The 19,073-nt window shown below is 32.1% G+C and overlaps 5 protein-coding genes across 6 annotated transcripts in view; 1 reads left to right on the top strand and 4 right to left on the bottom strand.

Moving 5' to 3' along the window:
• The window catches only part of LOC115883055 (chromosome transmission fidelity protein 18 homolog), a 102,188-nt gene that overhangs the window by 8,578 nt on the left and 74,537 nt on the right, over positions 1-19,073 (bottom strand). The window lies entirely within an intron of this gene.
• Positions 960-1,676, bottom strand: LOC115883058. Its single transcript, XM_030901334.1, has 2 exons — positions 1,586-1,676; positions 960-1,529 (listed from the first exon to the last, which is right to left on the bottom strand). Exons 1-2 carry the CDS (start codon positions 1,623-1,625, stop codon positions 979-981), a joined length of 591 nt encoding a protein of 196 aa, XP_030757194.1. The 5' UTR covers positions 1,626-1,676; the 3' UTR covers positions 960-978.
• On the bottom strand, positions 6,043-7,404 carry LOC115883056. Its single transcript, XM_030901332.1, has 2 exons — positions 7,291-7,404; positions 6,043-7,237 (listed from the first exon to the last, which is right to left on the bottom strand). The coding sequence occupies exons 1-2, from the start codon at positions 7,328-7,330 to the stop codon at positions 6,120-6,122; spliced, it is 1,158 nt and encodes a 385-aa protein (XP_030757192.1). The 5' UTR covers positions 7,331-7,404; the 3' UTR covers positions 6,043-6,119.
• LOC115883059 lies at positions 12,914-13,580 on the top strand. Its single transcript, XM_030901335.1, has 2 exons — positions 12,914-13,100; positions 13,157-13,580. Exons 1-2 carry the CDS (start codon positions 13,055-13,057, stop codon positions 13,531-13,533), a joined length of 423 nt encoding a protein of 140 aa, XP_030757195.1. The 5' UTR covers positions 12,914-13,054; the 3' UTR covers positions 13,534-13,580.
• LOC115883057 overlaps positions 16,815-19,073 on the bottom strand; it is a 13,375-nt gene continuing 11,116 nt past the window's right edge. The window contains exon 3 of the mRNA XM_030901333.1: positions 16,815-17,102. Within this exon, the coding sequence (XP_030757193.1) occupies positions 16,816-17,102 (287 nt within the window). The 3' untranslated portion in view covers position 16,815. The remainder of the gene's footprint in view (positions 17,103-19,073) is intronic.

The raw sequence follows: 19,073 nt of genomic DNA on the forward strand, positions 1-19,073 counted from the left end.
GCAGAATCGTGATTACTCAATGGTCATATTTTATGAAACACCCTGTATAAATTTATAAAAAATCTTAAAATATGTAAAACAACAAAATAAAATATACGTGTTGTTCTTAAATAAAAAATATTTTAATATTTGGGGGATAGTTTCACCCCCTTAGAATTCGAGTTTCGAAAAATCCCTTCTTATCGAACCTCTACACCCTAAAGTCAATCTGTTTTCCAAAAATCAGCTTTTTACGTCAAGCGCTTTAAGCAGGATCGTGATTAATCAATGACCAGATATATACCAAAATATACATGTTTAAGCGTTTTTTCGGAAACTTGACCGTTTTTTAAATAAAAAATATTGTAATATTTGAGGGGTGGTTTCACCCTCTTGGAACTGGAATTTCGAAAAATCCCTTCTTATCGAACCTCTACACCCTAGAATCAACCTGTATGCCAAAATTGAGCTTCTTACGTTGAGTGGTTTGAGCAGGATCGTGATTAATCAGTATGTCAGTCACTTAAGGATTTTATATATTAGTATAGATAATATTATATATTTGTATGAACTTTTTTACTTATTTTTATCTGCAAAATACGCTGAATAAAATAAGTAATAGCTCTATGTCCTCGGAATATAGGAACATCCTGTATCATCTCTTCTAACATCAGCAATATGGTTATGTGTGCATCTTTCCGTAAAAGTATGTTCCTTCAAATTGTGAGCACTGTACTTTCTTTCTGTTTTCCCCTTTTGGAATATTTTTTATAACCAGTAAGTAGTTAATTTATTATCAGTAGCAACCAATTCAATTAAGAAATTTGTTTATAGTTAATTAATTACATTTTTATTCCCGCACTTAGTTTAGAGTTTTACTTAGTTCTTCTAAAACCGGATCAAAATTTTTGTTCTTAAATAACAATTCAATAATACTACAATTATTAATTTTAAATAAAGTTTATTCAGTTTTCCTTTTTTAATAAATATATATTTTTATTATAGTTCCTCTCTGTCTTCTTTGGGATTGATCAGATTTTTTAACGAAGGTCCTAAATCGATAATTTTCTTGAACACATCAAAATTTGATAATCCCTTCATTACTTTTGCTAGTTTTGACATTTTTTCAACCTGTTGAAACTGTTTCACTTGTTCCTGCATTCGCTTTAACTCATCAACGTCTAAATTATTATAATTTACACTTTGTTCACTATTTTTTCCATCACAGTCGTCGCATTTTATTTTTCCTATTTTCGAAAAAGTTTCTACCACATTTTTTCTTACTTCTTCCATAGTATTAGCATCTAATTGTTCTGTGTCCTCTTCTACTGTTACCTCCTCATCTTGAGCATTGTTCATTAGTGCTTCTTTTCTGGCTATGGCTTGACCTTCATCCAATTTCCCAATCCATTCTTGCACTTTATCTTTTGTTATTGTTAAACCTTCTGTTTTCCATTTATCAACAATGTTTTTTGCAATGCCTTTTATTTTTCTCTCCATTTTTGCATCTTTGTTCTGTACACTAGGGTCTTCATTTTGCTCACCAAAGGCTATAACATTACTACACTAATCACTTTGTATTTGGGATTGTTTTAAATATACTTACCTATAGCGAATATCAATAAAAACACAACATATGGTGACATTTTCAGAATCTAGACTAATAAAATTTGGAAAAATATTTTAGTTCAATAAAATTAATTGCTTTCAGATATTTATCAGAAGCAAGGTGTAAAGTTTAATATTTATTTTCTGATAATAGACATTTTATGATATTTTAATATAATACATTATATGACAATTTATTTTGAGGAATGGATTTAAAATTAAAATTTTCAAAAATAAATTCTGATGTATTTTATGGACTCCTACTTCAAAATATTTAAATGAATAATTAATTTTAACAGGGAGCCAATATTTGGACAGTTTAAAATTTGCGTGCGATTTCCTATGTTTCCAACGACGATGCACCACCCGGTATACAGGGTGTCCCAGGCTGAGCGTACATTAGAAGTTTCTAGAGAACCACAATATCTAGATCATGGATTTTTTGCTCATTATTGTTTTACAAAGAGATCTACCGATTAAAAATATTTTCAATATGGCGGACTTCCCGAAATACTGGAAGTTAACAGCAACTTTCTTATTTTAAATGGGTGTGCCCAATTTTTATTACATATGTATGTTAAATTCTCTGTAAAATTGGATGAATATTTATGTTAAACACTTTATACCTAACATTGACCGTTTTTGAGAAAAAAAATATTTAATATTTTTGGACGAAAAACACTACCTTTCAAAAAAATTTGTCTAGCCTAAAAGTCAAATTTAATGATTACCACAGCCACTGTGACATAAAGAGAAGACATGTGGCTATCTATTTCAAAAATTAAATTGTTCAAATTTAATATAGTAATGGCGGTAGCTGTGATGGAATTGAGCGATTATTTTTTTTTTCAAATGTAAACCCACTTTTTTTATTTCACTAGTGAAAAGGTTTTCCAATTCCTTTACTTTTTGAGTATACATGTTCCCATACCAAAAATAAATCGTTTTTAAGTTCTTTATTTAGTTCAAAAACTTATATTTTTTTATTTTATCTAGCTTCCTTTGACATTAAGTGTCAAACAGTCAGACAATTTATTTCCATCTATCAAAAACTAATTATTTGAATTTCCAATATTATAAATACTGCCTCCTTAAGAGCTTAAAAAGTGTATTTATAAAAATATAGCTCGTATTTTCGCTCTTTAGTGATAGCTAATAGTTGATATTATTAATAATTTACTGTATGATCGAAAAACAGTGCAAAGTTGGCTTGGAAATGATGATTGATAACATACTGCTTTTTGAACAAAGTGTCACAATATGACATGGCCAGATCTATTGTTTTACATCACTTGGCGTTTTAGGTCATAGTCTACTGGTTAAAATCAAGAATATACGCTTTAAAACAAAATCTTAAATAACAAAAACAATTTATTTTAGGTATAGAAACACTACTATATACTATAGTAGCCTTTTCACTAGTGAAATAAAAAAGTGGGTCTCGATTAAAAAAAATAATTTATGATAGTTTTTTAATCGCTCAATTCCCATGACAGCTGCGGTCATTATTATAAGACACTAGCGTGTACCAGCGACTTCATTCGCGTCGAATTAATCATTTGTAATGGTGATGATAAAGCAAAGCAAGAATTTCCATTAACATACAAACTGGATAAAATTTTCTCACATTTATGTCAGCGTGAGAAAAAAGGTAACTTGGTAAAAAATATAACTGGGTAATATTTGAGGGGTAGTTTCATCTCGTTGGAATTTGACTTTCGAAAAATCCGTTTGCCAAAAATAAGCTTTTTACGTCAAGCAGTTTAAGCAGAGTCGTGGTTAAAAAATTACCCAATTTTTTGGAACACTCTGTATGATTTTTCAAAAAATTTCAAAATATGTAAAAAAAACAAATAAATTACGCTTGTCCAAGCGTTTTCCCGAAAGACTAACCTTTTTTTTAAATAACAAATATTGTAATATTTGAGGGGCATTTTCACCCTCTTGGAATTTGAGATTCGAGAAACCCCTCCTTATTGAACCTCTACACCCCACAGTCGTTTGCCAAAAAGCAGCTTTAAACGTCAAGCAGTTTAAGCAGAATCGTGATTACTCAATGGTCATATTTTATGAAACACCCTGTATAGATTTATAAAAAATCTTAAAATATGTAAAACAACAAAATAAAATATACGTGTTTAAGAGTTTTTTCCGAAAAACTCACCGGTTTTTAAATAAAAAATATTTTAATATTTGAGGGATAGTTTCACCCCCTTAGAATTCGAGTTTCGAAAAATCCCTTCTTATCGAACCTCTACACCCTAAAGTCAATCTGTTTTTCAAAAATCAGCTTTTTACGTCAAGCGCTTTAAGCAGGATCGTGATTAATCAATGACCAGATTTTTCGAAACACCCTGTATATATTTTTAAAAAATCTTAAAATATGTAAAAAACATAATAAAATATACGTGTTTAAGCGTTTTTTCGGAAACTTGACCGTTTTTTAAATAAAAAAATATTGTAATATTTGAGGGGTGGTTTCACCCTCTTGGAACTGGAATTTCGTAAAATCCCTTCTTATCGAACCTCTACACGCTAGAATCAACCTGTATGCCAAAACTGAGCTTCTTACACTGAGTGGTTTAAGCAGGATCGTGATTAATCAGTATGTCAGTCACTTAAGGATTTTATAATTTAGTATAGACTCTAACAATTTAATTTTTGAAATAGATATATTATATAATATTCATAGAATTTTAGAGAGAATTTAAGTATGCAATAAAAAATGGGAGGGTACCCATTTAAAATAAGTTGTTGTCAACTTCCGGTATTTCCGGAAATGCCGCCATATTGAAAATATTTTTAATCGATAGATCTCGTTGTGAAATAAATATTGTAGTTCTCTAGAAACTTCTATTACACGCTCAGCCTGGGACATCCTGTATATCTCACAGATTATAATATAAAAGATTTTTATTCCGGTTGCTTCAAATACGAGCGCGTCAAAAGACATCTGAAAAATATCTCCCGGATTTATCCAGATACCGGCATTAACCCATTTCGCCAAATGAAAACGCCGTAATAAAGTTGCGACTGGTTAAGTTTTAACGTTGACAAATGCAACCGGCTCCGGGCGAAACTCCGGGGATTCGCCTAATCTGACAAACAATGGAGCGGCGCTGAAAACGGACTTCACCGGAGTCGCGCTAAGACTGCAATCTAGCCGGGTCATCTTTCATTATATTCCGATCTCCTTTGTCTGATAGTGTTATTCCGGTCGAGGATTTAAGTAATCCACCGTATCTAAGGAATAAAAATAGTCTCCGGAAAAATAAGTGGCTTATAAAATAAAAATGTGACCTGTTTATGCGAGTTCAGTCAATATTATACTTTTCTTTGACTATAAAAATTAAACAAACCAAAGTATAGTTATAACGATAAAAACATACCCTAAACGAACACAAATACCCTAAAATCATGTGCACTCCCCCGGAAGATCACAACAATGCTATAAAAATCGGAGAAGAACCATTGGAATATGTAGCGGAATTCAATTACCTCGGCAGTTTGATTTCGGAAAAAGCCAATATCGACTCTGTGACAAATCTTTTCGGATTGATCACTTTTCTATGGGTAGCGTGACTATTTTATAATTATAAAAAAACAATTAAGTTGAGCGGAAGGTAAACTTGGATAAAAAGTACACCGACTCTTTGGGGCGTATGTTTAATGCTTTGTCTTGATGATATTAGTCTCTCAAATCTACTATAACTTACCTTAATTGCGGCCCAACCTCTGTCTCTAAATCTGTAGCTCATTTCTCGAGACTTTTCTGGACTGCTCTGGAGATATTCTGCCCGTTCATAAGGATCTTATTTATATACTTTTAAAACACTCTTGGTTATTTTTACTATAGAAATAAAACTGCCGACTTTTCAGAAAACATTTAAATTTAATATTAAAAAAAAAATAAAGAACAAAAAAGAAATATATATAAAAAATTAAGTCACTTATTATTACTCAGAATAAAAAAAAGATGGAAAAAATACAAGAAAATTATCTAGCGTCTGCTTTTATTGAAAAATATGATAATTATATAATCAACCTTTCATTACTAAATCTTGCTACAACATATTAAAATAATTTTAACCTAACCTAAAACATAACTATTAGCAGACACCAGACTTAAAAATAAAACATGTTATCAAGGGTGGTTATTGGTTTTACAACGTCTCAACGTTTTTATCTAAGGTCTATCTTTACAATTTTTCTATTTACTTCTAAGTTCTACAGTTTATTTGCTTTATCCTTCTATAAAAAAATATACTTAAACCATTAAATTCTATGCAAAAAGGTGCTTTGGAAATGTTTTCACAAAAATACAAAATTTTCCATAGCAAAAAAGTTACAGCGATTTAACCCACCCTGTACGTATAAAGTATATAAAATTATTGTAGCACTACTGACTGTGTTGGGTAACTGTTAAAAATATCTAATAATTAATAAACAATTATGTAAAATTCTGAGTTATTTATTAAAACGCCAAAAAATACATTTGTATGTTAATCATTATCCTTTTTAATAAATCCTTCTTAGAAGTTGGTGATGGTGATAGAGGAAGAAGCGCTTTTAGCATTGGCTTGTTCGATGAGGACCTGCAATTTCTGGAAGCAGCGGGCGCAGGCGTTAATGTCATTGGCGTCAGTGGATGGGCTGCTGCTCTCGTTGGAGGGAGCTTTTTCTTCAATGGGGAGGATGGAAGATTCCTGGTCTTCTTCGGCGGCAGATCCGGGCAAGTTAACCAAAACTTCTTGCAAAAGCTGTCTCACGTATTTGACGCAAGCTGGGGTAGATTCGGCTTGTTCGGTTGCTGGGAGGTGTCCAATGACGGCATCGTTGCCGACGGAAAGGCCAGAGTCGAGCGATGGGACACCGGGAAGGTGGCTGATGATGGCACCAGATTCTAAACCTGGGAGATGGCTGATAATGGCACCAGATTCTACACCTGGGAGATGGCTGATGATGGCACCAGATTCTACACCTGGGAGATGGCTGATAATAGCACCAGATTCTACACCTGGGAGATGGCTGATGATGGCGCCAGATTCAACACTGGGTAAGTGACCGAAAACTGGAGCGTCGCTTTCAACAGATGGAACTCCTGGGAGATGGCTGATGATGGCACCAGATTCAACACTGGGTAAGTGTCCATAGACGGGAGCGTCGCTTTCAACAGATTCTACACCTGGGAGATGGCTGATGATGGCACCAGATTCAACACTGGGTAAGTGTGCAAAAACAGGAGCGTCGCTTTCAACAGATGGAACTCCTGGGAGATGGCTGATGATAGCACCAGCTTCCACACTGGGTAAGTGTCCATAGACGGGAGCCTCAACTTCAGATTTGATAATACCGCCGGGTAACACGCTGAATACTGGAGCGTTTTCGCTTTCAACAGCCTCTTCATAATATGGGATACCAGCAGGGAGGTTACTGAAAGATGGAACATTTCCGCTTTCAAGAGAAGGCAAGTGGCTGAAAACTGGAGCATCCTCGCTTTGGACATCAGCGGGTTGGTTTGAGATTTCAACGGGTGTACCGACGATTTGGATGCCAGAAGGTAAGTTACTAATAGCAATTGGAGTGTCAACGATTTGGATACCAGCGGGAAGGTTGGTCAAATGGGCATCTCCGGCGGGTAAAGCAAACCCTTGAGAAATAAATAATTTTAATAACAATATTATAGAATTTACATTTACTTACCGTGGGCAAGCGCCAAAGCCAAAACAATGAATACTTTCATTTTGCGATGTTTCTAGAGCTGTTACCAAATACTCAATGTTCACTAAGGGAGAATTGTCACAATTTATATGAAGAAGATTTGATATATTTTATACGTCACACTGATAAGAACTAAAGCAGACGTTGTACATTTTACCAAAAAAAAATGATATCCTTTTATTAATCCTTAATTGGGGTGCAATAAACCGAAAGACTAAATATTATACCGTAGTGAGATTAAATGTTTTGAAAGGATTAAATAGTATCCTTATTGGTAATTGGCAATAAAACAGTAATTACGTTACATTACAATTATTATCAGTAGTAATAGGATTTAATTTCTGACCACTCACTCTAGGATCAAAGATTAGACTTTACTAAGTTAAAATAAAGGGTTATTTAAAATAATTATAAGCAATATGTATAATTGTCGATTTAAAACATATTATGTTGCATATTGCATAATTAGGCATATAGTTAATGTTGATAATCATTATTTATTAAAATTAATTGATATAAAATTGTTATTCTATTAAGGTTGTATTGCGTTGAAAATCTGTATTAACCAACTTGGTAGTGGGTACACTACGGTAAGGATCAGTTCCTGAAAAAAAAATATCGTTTAAATACGAAAAGGTTTATTAAATTCCAAAATGTTCATAATAAAAAGATGATTGGCCATTGTTAATGGAGTATAATGTTGAAACATATTTTGTAAATGAACTATGGATCTTCAGAGAGTTTCGTTATTTTTCTGCGACACAAATGATATTGAATGACGGATGAGTGACAGACAAACCAGAAAAACAGCATTTTTTCGCTGGTTAATTTGGTAACAATAATGGCACAATGAAAACAATATTTTTCAGAAAGAGTGTTTAGTAGCAAGAGAATTATAAGCATCTCATAGGAACGAGACAGGAAAACCATACCCAACTTTAGAAACTGGATACAACCTAAATTAATATATGTATATTTAGAATTATTTCAGATTGAATTTACATAACTATTATAGAGCATGTAAATATAATTATTGCAGAAATTAAAATAACATAAGCATAATGATGTGTAATTAAAAAGCAGTATTGTATTTGTATATTTTTCTTATCTTGTATAAAACAGAAATAAAATAAAGAATTAAAGTAATTTCAACTAAAGTCTCCTATTTCCTGTCAGGGATAATCTGAACGTGACCTTCTTTATTTAGGCGGCATCCGAACCGCGGTCCTGCTATATAAAAACCTACCGATTTAGCGTGTCTCTAAATCGACTCTTACTCGCGAGATTACTTCGATCTCATCCGTTTTGTACCAGCCGGAAATAAGCAGCGCGTCTCAGTAGATTATACCTTCTTGTCTTGGAACATTAATATGACCATCGTCAAAAGTCGCTTAAAAAAACTGTAACTATAATCAAAAGTATTAAAAGAGCATATATAGAATATTTATAGAACAATACACATACGACCTACTGGATAACACGGTTTTTGAAATATTCTATGATCATACTCGTATTATAAACGAAAAAAAAAAACGACTGCGGCAGGGTTGGCTTCGAAAAAAAGCTTGGTGTCGTTTTATATATAAAATTATATGGTGGGTGTACATGGTCACCATTGCCAACCCAACTTGGCGCAGTATTTTTGCGATTAAAGGTATATATTTACTCTACTTATATCCCATATAAGAATGTTTTTTTTAACTAAAAATGTTGTTTCATTTGCAAGCGTAATTTTTTTCTTGATTTTATCTAGCTTCCTTTGACATTAAGATTACAATTTATTTCCTTCTGTCAAAAAACTAACTATTTGAATTTCGTATATTATAAATACTGCCTTATAAAGCTTTATAAAGTGTATTTATAAAAATATTCTCGTATTTTAGTGATAGCTAATGGCAATATAACATGGTCAGATATAGTTGTACATCGCGTGACGTTTAAAGTCATAAGCTACTGGTTAAAAAACCAAAAAATATACCCTTTAAAACTAAATCTTAAATAACTTCAAAACGATTTATTTTATGTATAGGAACATGATAATCAAAAAGTAACGAATTAAAAAACCTTTTCACAAGTGAAATAAAAAAGTAGATTTCCGTTTAAAAAAATGATTTATGATAATTTTTTAATCGCTCAATTCCATGACAGCTACGGCCAATATTATATGACATTTGAACAATTTAGTTTTTGAAACAGATAGGCACATGTCTTCTCTTTATGCCACAGTGGCTGTGGTAATCGCTAAATTTGTCGTTTAGGTATACAGATTATTTTGACAGGCAGTTTTTTTCCTTCAAAAATTTTGAATATATTTTTTTCTCAAAAACGGTCAATGTTGGGTATAGAGTGTTTGATATCAAAACATAAAATTTTACAGAGAATTTAAGTATGTAATAAAAAATGAGCGTTTCCAGAAGTGCCGCCATATTGAAAATATTTTTAATCGATAGATCTCGTTGTGAAACAGTAATGTGCAAAAAAATCTCTGATCTAGCTATTGTAGTTCTCTATATAGAAACTTCTAATACACGATCAGGCTGGAACACCCTGTATATTTCAATATCTTTCTAAATTTGAATATTCTAGTTTCCCATTAATTAATTTTTTGCTATGAAAATTGTTGCTATTGTTAACCAAAATATGCTTGAAAGAACTTCTTTTGACCACACTGTATTTTTAAAAATGATCTTAACCACAAAAAATCAGTACATTAGTACGAAACTAATACTACTTTATTAAAACTTAAAAACTCCTTTTTAGGGTTCCGTACCCAAGGGGTAAAAACGGGAACCCTATTACTAAGATTTCGCTATCCGTCCGTCCGCTCGTCTGTCACAAAGGTCTATCTTATGAACTGTTATAGCTTCGCTGTCCGTCCGTCTGTCACAAAGCTCTATCTTATGAACCGTTATAGCTAAACAGTTGAAATTTTTACAGATAATGTATCTATGTTGCCGCTATAAGAACAAATACTAAAAACAGAATTAAATAAATGTTTATAAATAAAAAAGTACTTTCACTAAACATTATCTTTTGAGTAAGAATTTTACATAGAATCTTTCAAGTCCTCGGTGGCCGCGTGGTTTAAAGCGTTAGGACTTTACGCTGCTATGACGTTGGAGCCGTAGTAAGACAGGTTCGAATCCTAGTCAAGGCGACTTTTTTTTAAACATTTTTTTTTAATTTTTACTTATACGCGCATTCAAAATTTCAGCTAAATCGGAAAAAATGTTTATAATAATATAGTATCTAATGTTGTATAGATAATAAATGGTACGGAACCCTTCGTGCGCGAGTCCGACTCGCACTTGACCATTTTTTTAGTATACAGGGTTGTTCACCACATACCACACGGAATATTGTAGCTAAACGATTAGATTTTTACAAATTGTAAGTTTTGGGTTCGTTGAAGGTGTATTAGAGCTACAATTTAAAAATATTTTTACAAGATACAGAGTGTCCCAAATAAGTAAAAAATATTATAGTTGTATTTTTTTAAATGGAACACCTTGTATATTATTCTATTTTTAAATTCTACGGTTGAAATAAAGGTAAATTTGATTAAGGTTTATCACACTTAAACCTTACCGTTTTTGAAATATTTTCATTTTTATGAAATTGCAGTAAAAAAATTAAGGCTTTATTTCTCCAAGGGTATAAAAGTTTTTAATACTAAATATTTACTGAAGATTATTTATTGATCAGATATTGTGTTGCAATAATAAAAATTTTACTACCTTATACAGAGTGTCCAAAAATTTATATTAAATAATTACTAGCTTTAAACGGCAATAACTTGTTTAATTTAAATGGAACACCCTATATATTTTACGTGAATCAGATGCACAATGTAGTGATCTATCAAATTGTATTGTTCCATTTTTTACCCATCTCTTCAAGTTTTCATAGAAAATGCATTTTCTTATAATTTAGGCCTCATTTATCACTATACCCATGGAATATTGACATTTTAGCTTATTTTTAACGATGTGACAAATTTTCAAAGGGCACAGATACTAATATTGTCGATATAGTTCGCTTAGTTAATTAAAAAATAAAAATAAAACTGTTTAAATATTTTTTGTTAAAGAGGACCAATTAATATGATCCCAGTATTCAAACTACATTAAATTGACTGTTTACGTTAAAGTAATGTTCCAAATACTAAAAAACTGAATTTTATGTGTGTATTAGACAGTGTGGTAAAAAGTAACACCTTATAAATTTTATTTCATTTATTGACGAATGCTTATTTATAAAAACAGAGACATTCATTTTCATAACTTATTATTATATTGATTTCTGAGCCAAATCCACATTTATTTAGAATAATTTATTTATTAGTGTTTTTTGTAGGAAATAATGGTGATATATTTAATTGGTATACTCTTTTACAAAGATTTAAATAGTTTTTTTGTATGCCAATGGGCTTGCAATATTTACCACCTGTACATTTTGTACATATTATGGTGCTATAAAAAAATCTGAAATGTCAATATTCCATGGGTATAGTGATAAATGAGGTCAAAATTATAAGAAAATGCATTTTCTACGAAAACTTCAAGAGATGGGTAAAAAATGGTATAATACAATTTCATAGACAATTACATTGTACATCTGATTCACGTAAAATATACAGGGTGTTCCATTTAAATTAAACAAGTTATTGCCGTTTAAAGCTAGTAATTATTTAATATAAATTTTTGGACACTCTGTATAAGGTAGTAAAATTTTTATTATTGCAACACAATATCTGATCAATAAATAATCTTCAGTAAATATTTAGTATTAAAAACTTTGATACCCTGGGAGAAATAAAGCCTTAAAATTTTTACTACAATTTCATAAAATTGAAAATATTTCAAAAACGGTAAGGTTTAAGTGTGATAAACCTTAATCAAATGTACCTTTATTTCAATCGTAGAATCCAAAAATAGAATAATATACAGGGTGTTCCATTTAAAAAAATACAACTATAATATTTTTTACTTATTTGGGACTCTGTATCTTGTAAAAATATTTTTAAATTGTAGCTCTAATAGACCTTCAACGAACCCAAACTTACAATTTGTAAAAATCTAATCGTTTAGCTACAATACTCCGTGTGGTATGTGGTGAACAACCCTGTATATTAAAGGCATATTTAATTTAGCACTCAGATATGGTATTTTGTCACTTGTTTATGTCCCTTTAATGCATATTGTATTGCTTATTTCAAAATCCTGCTAGTCATCGAGATAAGTAAAATACCATAAATGTATATTATAAAACGTCTATATTGGCACCATCAATCTTATTTCGAAAAATATCATATACGACAAAAGAAATAGAGAAACGTAACATTCTGTCTTAATTTTATCACTTTAGATCGTATTTGGGAAATAAATAATAAAGTATCCACCAGTAAACCCTACCACCATCTGCATATATTTACTAAAACTTAAAGAACTAAATACAAAACATTTTTTAGTCACTTATGAAACTGTCCCAGGAGTGAATAATTCATTATCAGGAATCAACTATTCAAGCTTTCCTTATTACGTTTTATCTACACACCACCAATAAACATTCTCAATTCCTTATCGAACCACAATACTAAATTAATTTATCCAATAATAAAACTCAGTGATTAGAACGCCTTAGCCGAATTAAGAACTATATAAATTGAGTAATCTCGCCGCGCGATTACATTATATATAGACTTGGAAAAATCAAGTTTCAACTACAGTTCCGCCAAATCAAAACAATGAGGTCGATAATAGTTTTGTTCGTTGCTCTAGCCCTTGTCTCAGGTAAATATTAAACGATAATAACTTTCCAAATATTTACTTTTTTCTTTCGGATATAGTCCAAGTTTCTGCTGACACAAATGGATGGTTTGGACCAATAATTTCCAACTTATTACCAAGTCCAGAATCTGACACCCCAGAACTCAGCGACAATTTTCCCATTTTCAACGAACAAAAGTCAGAAGACGAGGATTATGCGTCTGCTACCGATTTTCCCGTTGAAGAATTAACAACAGAAGAAATCGATGCAACAACTGCAGTGGCTGAAGAAGAAGATGGAGAGATCGGACAAAACAACCCCACGGAAGCTGAGGAAGAAGTATCCACCGAAGAAGCAGTTGAAGCCGAAGAAGAAGTTATTGACAGCGAGGCGGTGTGCCAAGAGTGCTTCGAGAAAATTTTGAACTTGATATACAGCATCCAAAAATCCTTGTAGATAGTAAAAATGTATCTAGTATAGTAAATAAATGAATATGCATGTCATTCCACTGGATTTATTTAAATATTTTCCATATATTTTTGTGATATATCAGGTAATAATATATGTATTAAAAAATCTCTTAATTTATTTGAAATAAAGGTGCTTAAATTCGGAATAAAAATAAATATTATTTCAGACAGTTTGTTTTTGTAACAAGACTATTTCAGTAATTAATAAAAGTATACTATTTATGTAATTTACGACATTCGTTATTTTCTAAACATATAAGAATATAAGAAAATAAGTGCCATAAAAATTATATAATAAAACAACAAAATATTTTAAAGGATACTAACAAAAACATGAGTTAGAGATATTAATTTAAAATAAAACAAAACAAAAACAAAACAACGCTTTATTGTATTAAAAGCCAAAACAGCTTCATCGACAAAGCACTCACAAACAACAAAATCACAAAAAAAAATACAAACAACAAAAAATACACAATACAAATAATACAATTCAAAAAAATTTAAGTCTTTAAAATTACAAAAAGAATATAGATGGACAATTTTAGAACAGTAGGCAGTAAATAGATATAGTTTTAGAGTTATAGAATATTAAATACTTGACCTTTGACCAGTTTGTGAGATGATCAAAATTTTAAAATTCAAAATTGTTCATAATTAAACATCAACAAAAAAGTCGTTTACCGCATATCTCCAGTAAGTATGATTTTAGAGCTTTGCGAAATGCGGGAAAGAATGAAAGCGACTTGATATTCAAAGGCAGATGATCGTACATTTTTTTGGCATTGAACAGTATTGAACCTTTAACTAGTTCTGAGCTCGGGGTTGGCAGATAAAGATCGTGCTCTGCATTCCTAAGTGAATAGTTATGAGATGGCCTTTCGGGAATAGCAGATATGTGCTTGCGGATTAAGCAAACGGATTCAAAACTGAATAAAGAAGGAAGAGTCAGTATTTTCAAATTTTTAAAGAAAATCTGGCAGTGAGTTCTATTGAATTTATGTTATTTTGTATATTATATACTATACTTATCGAATAAAAAGTAGGTGTCGCTGTCACTTTCTACACAAAATTAATTGGTATATGTCATCGATCGTCATTTCCAAGCCAACTTGAGAGATCGCGGGAAAGAGCATAACGGAAGTGATCAGTTTCTTCAATGACACTGAATAGTTTTAAACTACAACACTTACCAATCCAATAATTGTATCATCCCCAGGAGTGTGAATTAATGGTTTAATGTCCAAGTTTCATAGCCGTATGTGATAATCGTTGAAGAATTCATTATCATCATCAAATTTTAGATTCTATACCTCTATCTTCAAACACTTGTTCAAATCCAATTTGCTGCATTCTACTTCATCTGTGATTATAAAGAGCTGGCAAGTAGACAGTAGGTAAACGTAGACTTTGGAATTTTTAATAGCCTTTCTAAGAATAAAGATTTGTAAGAATATTATGTACAATACACACAACCAAACGTATATGGAATCACTTTTTATTTCTGACTAAATTTCTTGCACAGAAAAAAATTGGTATACATGATAATTTAGAATACATGACTGCTGGGAATTTTTTTTAATTTTGTGTTCAGTAGTAAAATCACGATTGTCCGATAATTTTCACGATCCAAAAAATAAAAAAAATGCCTTATATTAGATTAAAAGATGTACAGAAGGGAAAAACTATTGTTCTCATTGAAGAAGGAATGCCCCAAAGAGACGTAGCAGAGATAGTTGGCGTTACCCAGGGTATTGACTGTATCGAAAACATATACCTTCAACATCAAAACTGGACAACTGAGACTTGGCAAAATGTTCTTTTTTCGGATGAGACCAGAATTGGCCTAAGATCAGATGACCATCGAATGCGGGTTCTCAGAGCTCCAAAAAGACGAGCGAAACTCCAAGCTGCGAAGTCTGTACCAAGATATAAAAGAGGAACTGTAATGTTCTGGAGAGGTATTATGCTGGGAGCAAAAACTCTATTGGTACCACTTCAACAAACTTTAACAGGTCGAAAGTATGTTGATTTAGTACTAGAACCAATCATTAGTCTGTGGAGAGCTGCAATTGGGGATAATTTTAACTTCATGGACGATGATATTGCACCTCCCCATACCAGCAGAGTGACTATAGAATGTCTTGAAACGGATGGTGTCTTAGTTTTGGACTGGCCTGCATGTTCACCATATCTAAACTCTATCAAACACTTGTGAGACCAGCTCAAAAGAAGGGTTAGAGCTCGTCGAAACAATCCAGAAAATATCGCACAACTTATTGATGCAACAGTAGCAGAATGGGAAAATACCCCAAGACTTAACGTTGATAATTTGCAAAAGATTTGCATAAGAACTAGAAGGTTGCAACAAGGATTGATAAAATTATCAAATTTCTTTTGTTTCTGCTTTTGGTTATTAAAAATGTAAATCTTAATTTCGTTTTAAGAAACCAAAAAAATACCATTTGTCTATTTTAGCAACTAGTTTTTATTTTTTTATAGCTATATGGATTATTTTCATTAAAGTCATTGAAATAAGGACTGAGTTTTATTTATATACACAAAATTTTCATACCTCTCAAAAATATAGATTATTCCATATAAGCTTGGTTGTGTGTATATTGAGCTGTAGACACTTAAGCACAATAGGAAGTACAATAGGCTCCAAGTCTTGTATATATGTTTTTTTCCATAAACCATAACTATGACCGTCCTATGCCGGAAACATGTAAAGCCTATTGTGTTTGTCTCCTTCCTGTGTCTGCACCCAGTCTCTTATACTGTGTCCTGCTTACACTGTGTTACTGCAGTACGTCATCCGTTTGGGTATTCCCAATACTAACTCTGGACCAAGATAGAATTACGGATAGATGATCCTTGCCTTGCTAGTTCGTCGGCTTTTTCGTTATCTTGGATGCCGCTATGGCCTGACACCTACATAGTTTTATTCTTTTCCTTTCTTCCAAAACTCCAAGCTCATCCAGACATTCCTACATAACACGAGTCTAGATGACACCTTTGGGCTTGTAATTTAATCTGTACAACTTTTAGGTTTATATATAGTATATAGTACTTTTAAGATTCTTACAAAATATCGTTGAAATGATTATAGTAACAATCTAAGTTAACAGTTTTTTATAGTTTAAGGTCTAATAATAAATAAAGAGTTTTAACTAATAAGGAAATGGGATACGTTAGTAAAAACATAGTTTAAGCTGTTAGTGCAATTTATTAAATATCAATCAAAAAATTCATTTAACGTAACGTCTTAGTTAGCAACAACTTCTTGCAAAGCAGACACCAACAATTTCATTTGTCCAAAGCAAACGGCGCATGGGTCTTGTTCAACTTGTACTCCGGGAAGGTGAGAGAACGATGGAGAGTCGGATTCAGCAACAAGTCCAGGAAGGTGAGAGAAAGATGGTGAGTCGGATTCAGGTACTAGTCCAGGAAGGTGAGAGAAAGATGGAGAGTCTGATTCAGCTACTAGTCCAGGAAGGTGAGAGAAAGATGGTGAGTCTGATTCAGCAACTAGTCCAGGAAGGTGAGAGAAAGATGGAGAGTCGGATTCAACCTGTAATCCAGGCAGGTGTTGGATTGAAGGAACGTCGGATTCAACTTGGATTCCACCAGGAAGGACTTGGAATGATGGGCTGTTTTCAGATTCAACTGGAACCAAGCCAGGAAGGACTTGGAATGATGGACTGTTCTCAGATTCGATTTGGATTCCGCCGGGGAGGACTTGGAATGTTGGAGCGTCTTCGGATTCAACCTGTACTGCAGGAAGGTGTTGGATTGATACGCCAGCCTGAGGCACCTTTTAATAAAAAGATTAAATAAAGAAAATTAATAAGGAAAAACCAAAAAACTAACTATATTGATACTTACCTACGGCAAAAACAGCAACAGCCAAAACTACGAACTTCAGCATGGTGAAAAAGTTTATTTTTTTTCTGATCTAAGACCGTTACACACTGAAAGTCGATGTGTATGTATAATTTCTCATCTTCATCGGACTCTATATATACTGTTTTAGTAGATTAAGATTTTGTGATATCCTTACAGCTCATTAAATCAGGATGATAAAGATAATCCATGAGAATTTTCTAAGCAATCGAAAGTGGATTAAAGTCTTATATAATTTTTTATATAATAAAATGTGATAGTAGACAAATAAATAATAAATGTTTGTCATCTATATTTAATAAAAATTTGTACAAGACACTTTTTAATGTCCTGTATAATTAGGTTATTATATATATTATTTTTTAAAACACTAGCTGACTCGGCAAACGTTGTTTTGCCATATAAATATTATTTTTATGGGACAACAGTAATTTTTATTCCACGAGGGTTAAAAATTATTGAATTACTAATATCGCTATTAAAATAGGGGTTGATGGTTGGAGGGTGAAAATTAAGGGTTGTATGTATTTTTAATGCCACGTCATAAAAAAATAAAAATATCTAAAAAATTGGGATTGGCTACCCTTATCACTTCGGGGAATAAAAATAGATTACAACCTACTCTCAGACCTACTGAATATACATATATAAAATTTCATCAGAATCGGTCAAGCCTTTTCGGAGGAGTATGGTAACTAAAACTGTGACGCGAGAATTTTAAGGTGCGTATTCATTATCCGAACAGACGAACGAACGAATGAAAGTGCGGTATTTAGACGGGGACCGAACGCATGCGGCCGTTCGTTCGTTCGTTCGGATAATGAATACGCACCTTAAAATTCTCGCGTCACAGTTTTGAATTTCCTTACTCCTCCGAAAAAGCTTACGACCGATTACGAAATTTATATGTATATTCGGTAGCAGGTCTGAGAATAGGTTGTAATCTATTTTTTATTCCCCAGTAGATATGTTTTTTATTTTTATTTTTTATGACATTGGCATTAAAAATACATACAACAAATTTTCCACCCTTATACCATCAACCCCTAATAGCGATATTAGTAATTAATAATTTTTTAATTTTTTTTTTTTTTTTTTTTTTTTTTTTTTTTTTTTAATATCTTCTTTTCGATTTTCTTGAAAGGCAGTTATTACATGACGGGGAGCTTCAATTTACTAGTTGTTTTTACAGGCCATGTGTGTCGTGTTGTTTCAGTTAGCGAAGAGTATTCAATAAGTTCCCAACTTCTAAATCCAGTTAGTATATCTTTATTTGACTCCAGTATTCTAGTGAGAGCTAGTTGTTGTGGTATACCAACTAGAATCAACTAGTGCGGTACTTTCCAATAGATTTTATCAAAAGAAACCTTTGGACTTTCTAAAGTTGTAGATGGAGGTGTTACATCATCCTTAAAGAAAACTCCATCTACATCATTATTAGATCTGATAAGAACCAACTCTTGTGTCATATTAATTATATTTTCTGTAATCTTCAAAGAATCCCATTAGCAGTTTTAGTGGTATAGATCGGAGAATTTTCCATTCTCATCAACTAAAATTCTATCCTCTTCTTTTCTATGTGGAAACCAACCTGCATTTTGCAATTTTAAGCTTTCATTT

Source organism: Sitophilus oryzae, unplaced genomic scaffold (assembly GCF_002938485.1).
Source record: "Sitophilus oryzae breed Bouriz unplaced genomic scaffold, Soryzae_2.0 scaffold_1802_pilon_pilon, whole genome shotgun sequence".
NCBI lineage: Eukaryota > Metazoa > Arthropoda > Insecta > Coleoptera > Curculionidae > Sitophilus > Sitophilus oryzae.

What these genes read in the sequence shown, in the direction of transcription:
- LOC115883058 (XM_030901334.1), bottom strand. Translation starts at nt 1,625, where the DNA reads ATGTCACCATATGTTGTGTTTTTATTGATATTCGCTATAG. An exon ending in TTTATTGATATTCGCTATAG is followed by an intron (nt 1,530 to 1,585) that starts GTAAGTATATTT and finishes GTAATGTTATAG; the next exon opens with CCTTTGGTGAGCAAAATGAA.
- LOC115883056 (XM_030901332.1), bottom strand. Translation starts at nt 7,330, where the DNA reads ATGAAAGTATTCATTGTTTTGGCTTTGGCGCTTGCCCACG. An exon ending in GGCTTTGGCGCTTGCCCACG is followed by an intron (nt 7,238 to 7,290) that starts GTAAGTAAATGT and finishes TTATTTCTCAAG; the next exon opens with GGTTTGCTTTACCCGCCGGA.
- LOC115883059 (XM_030901335.1), top strand. Translation starts at nt 13,055, where the DNA reads ATGAGGTCGATAATAGTTTTGTTCGTTGCTCTAGCCCTTGTCTCAG. An exon ending in TGCTCTAGCCCTTGTCTCAG is followed by an intron (nt 13,101 to 13,156) that starts GTAAATATTAAA and finishes TTTCGGATATAG; the next exon opens with TCCAAGTTTCTGCTGACACA.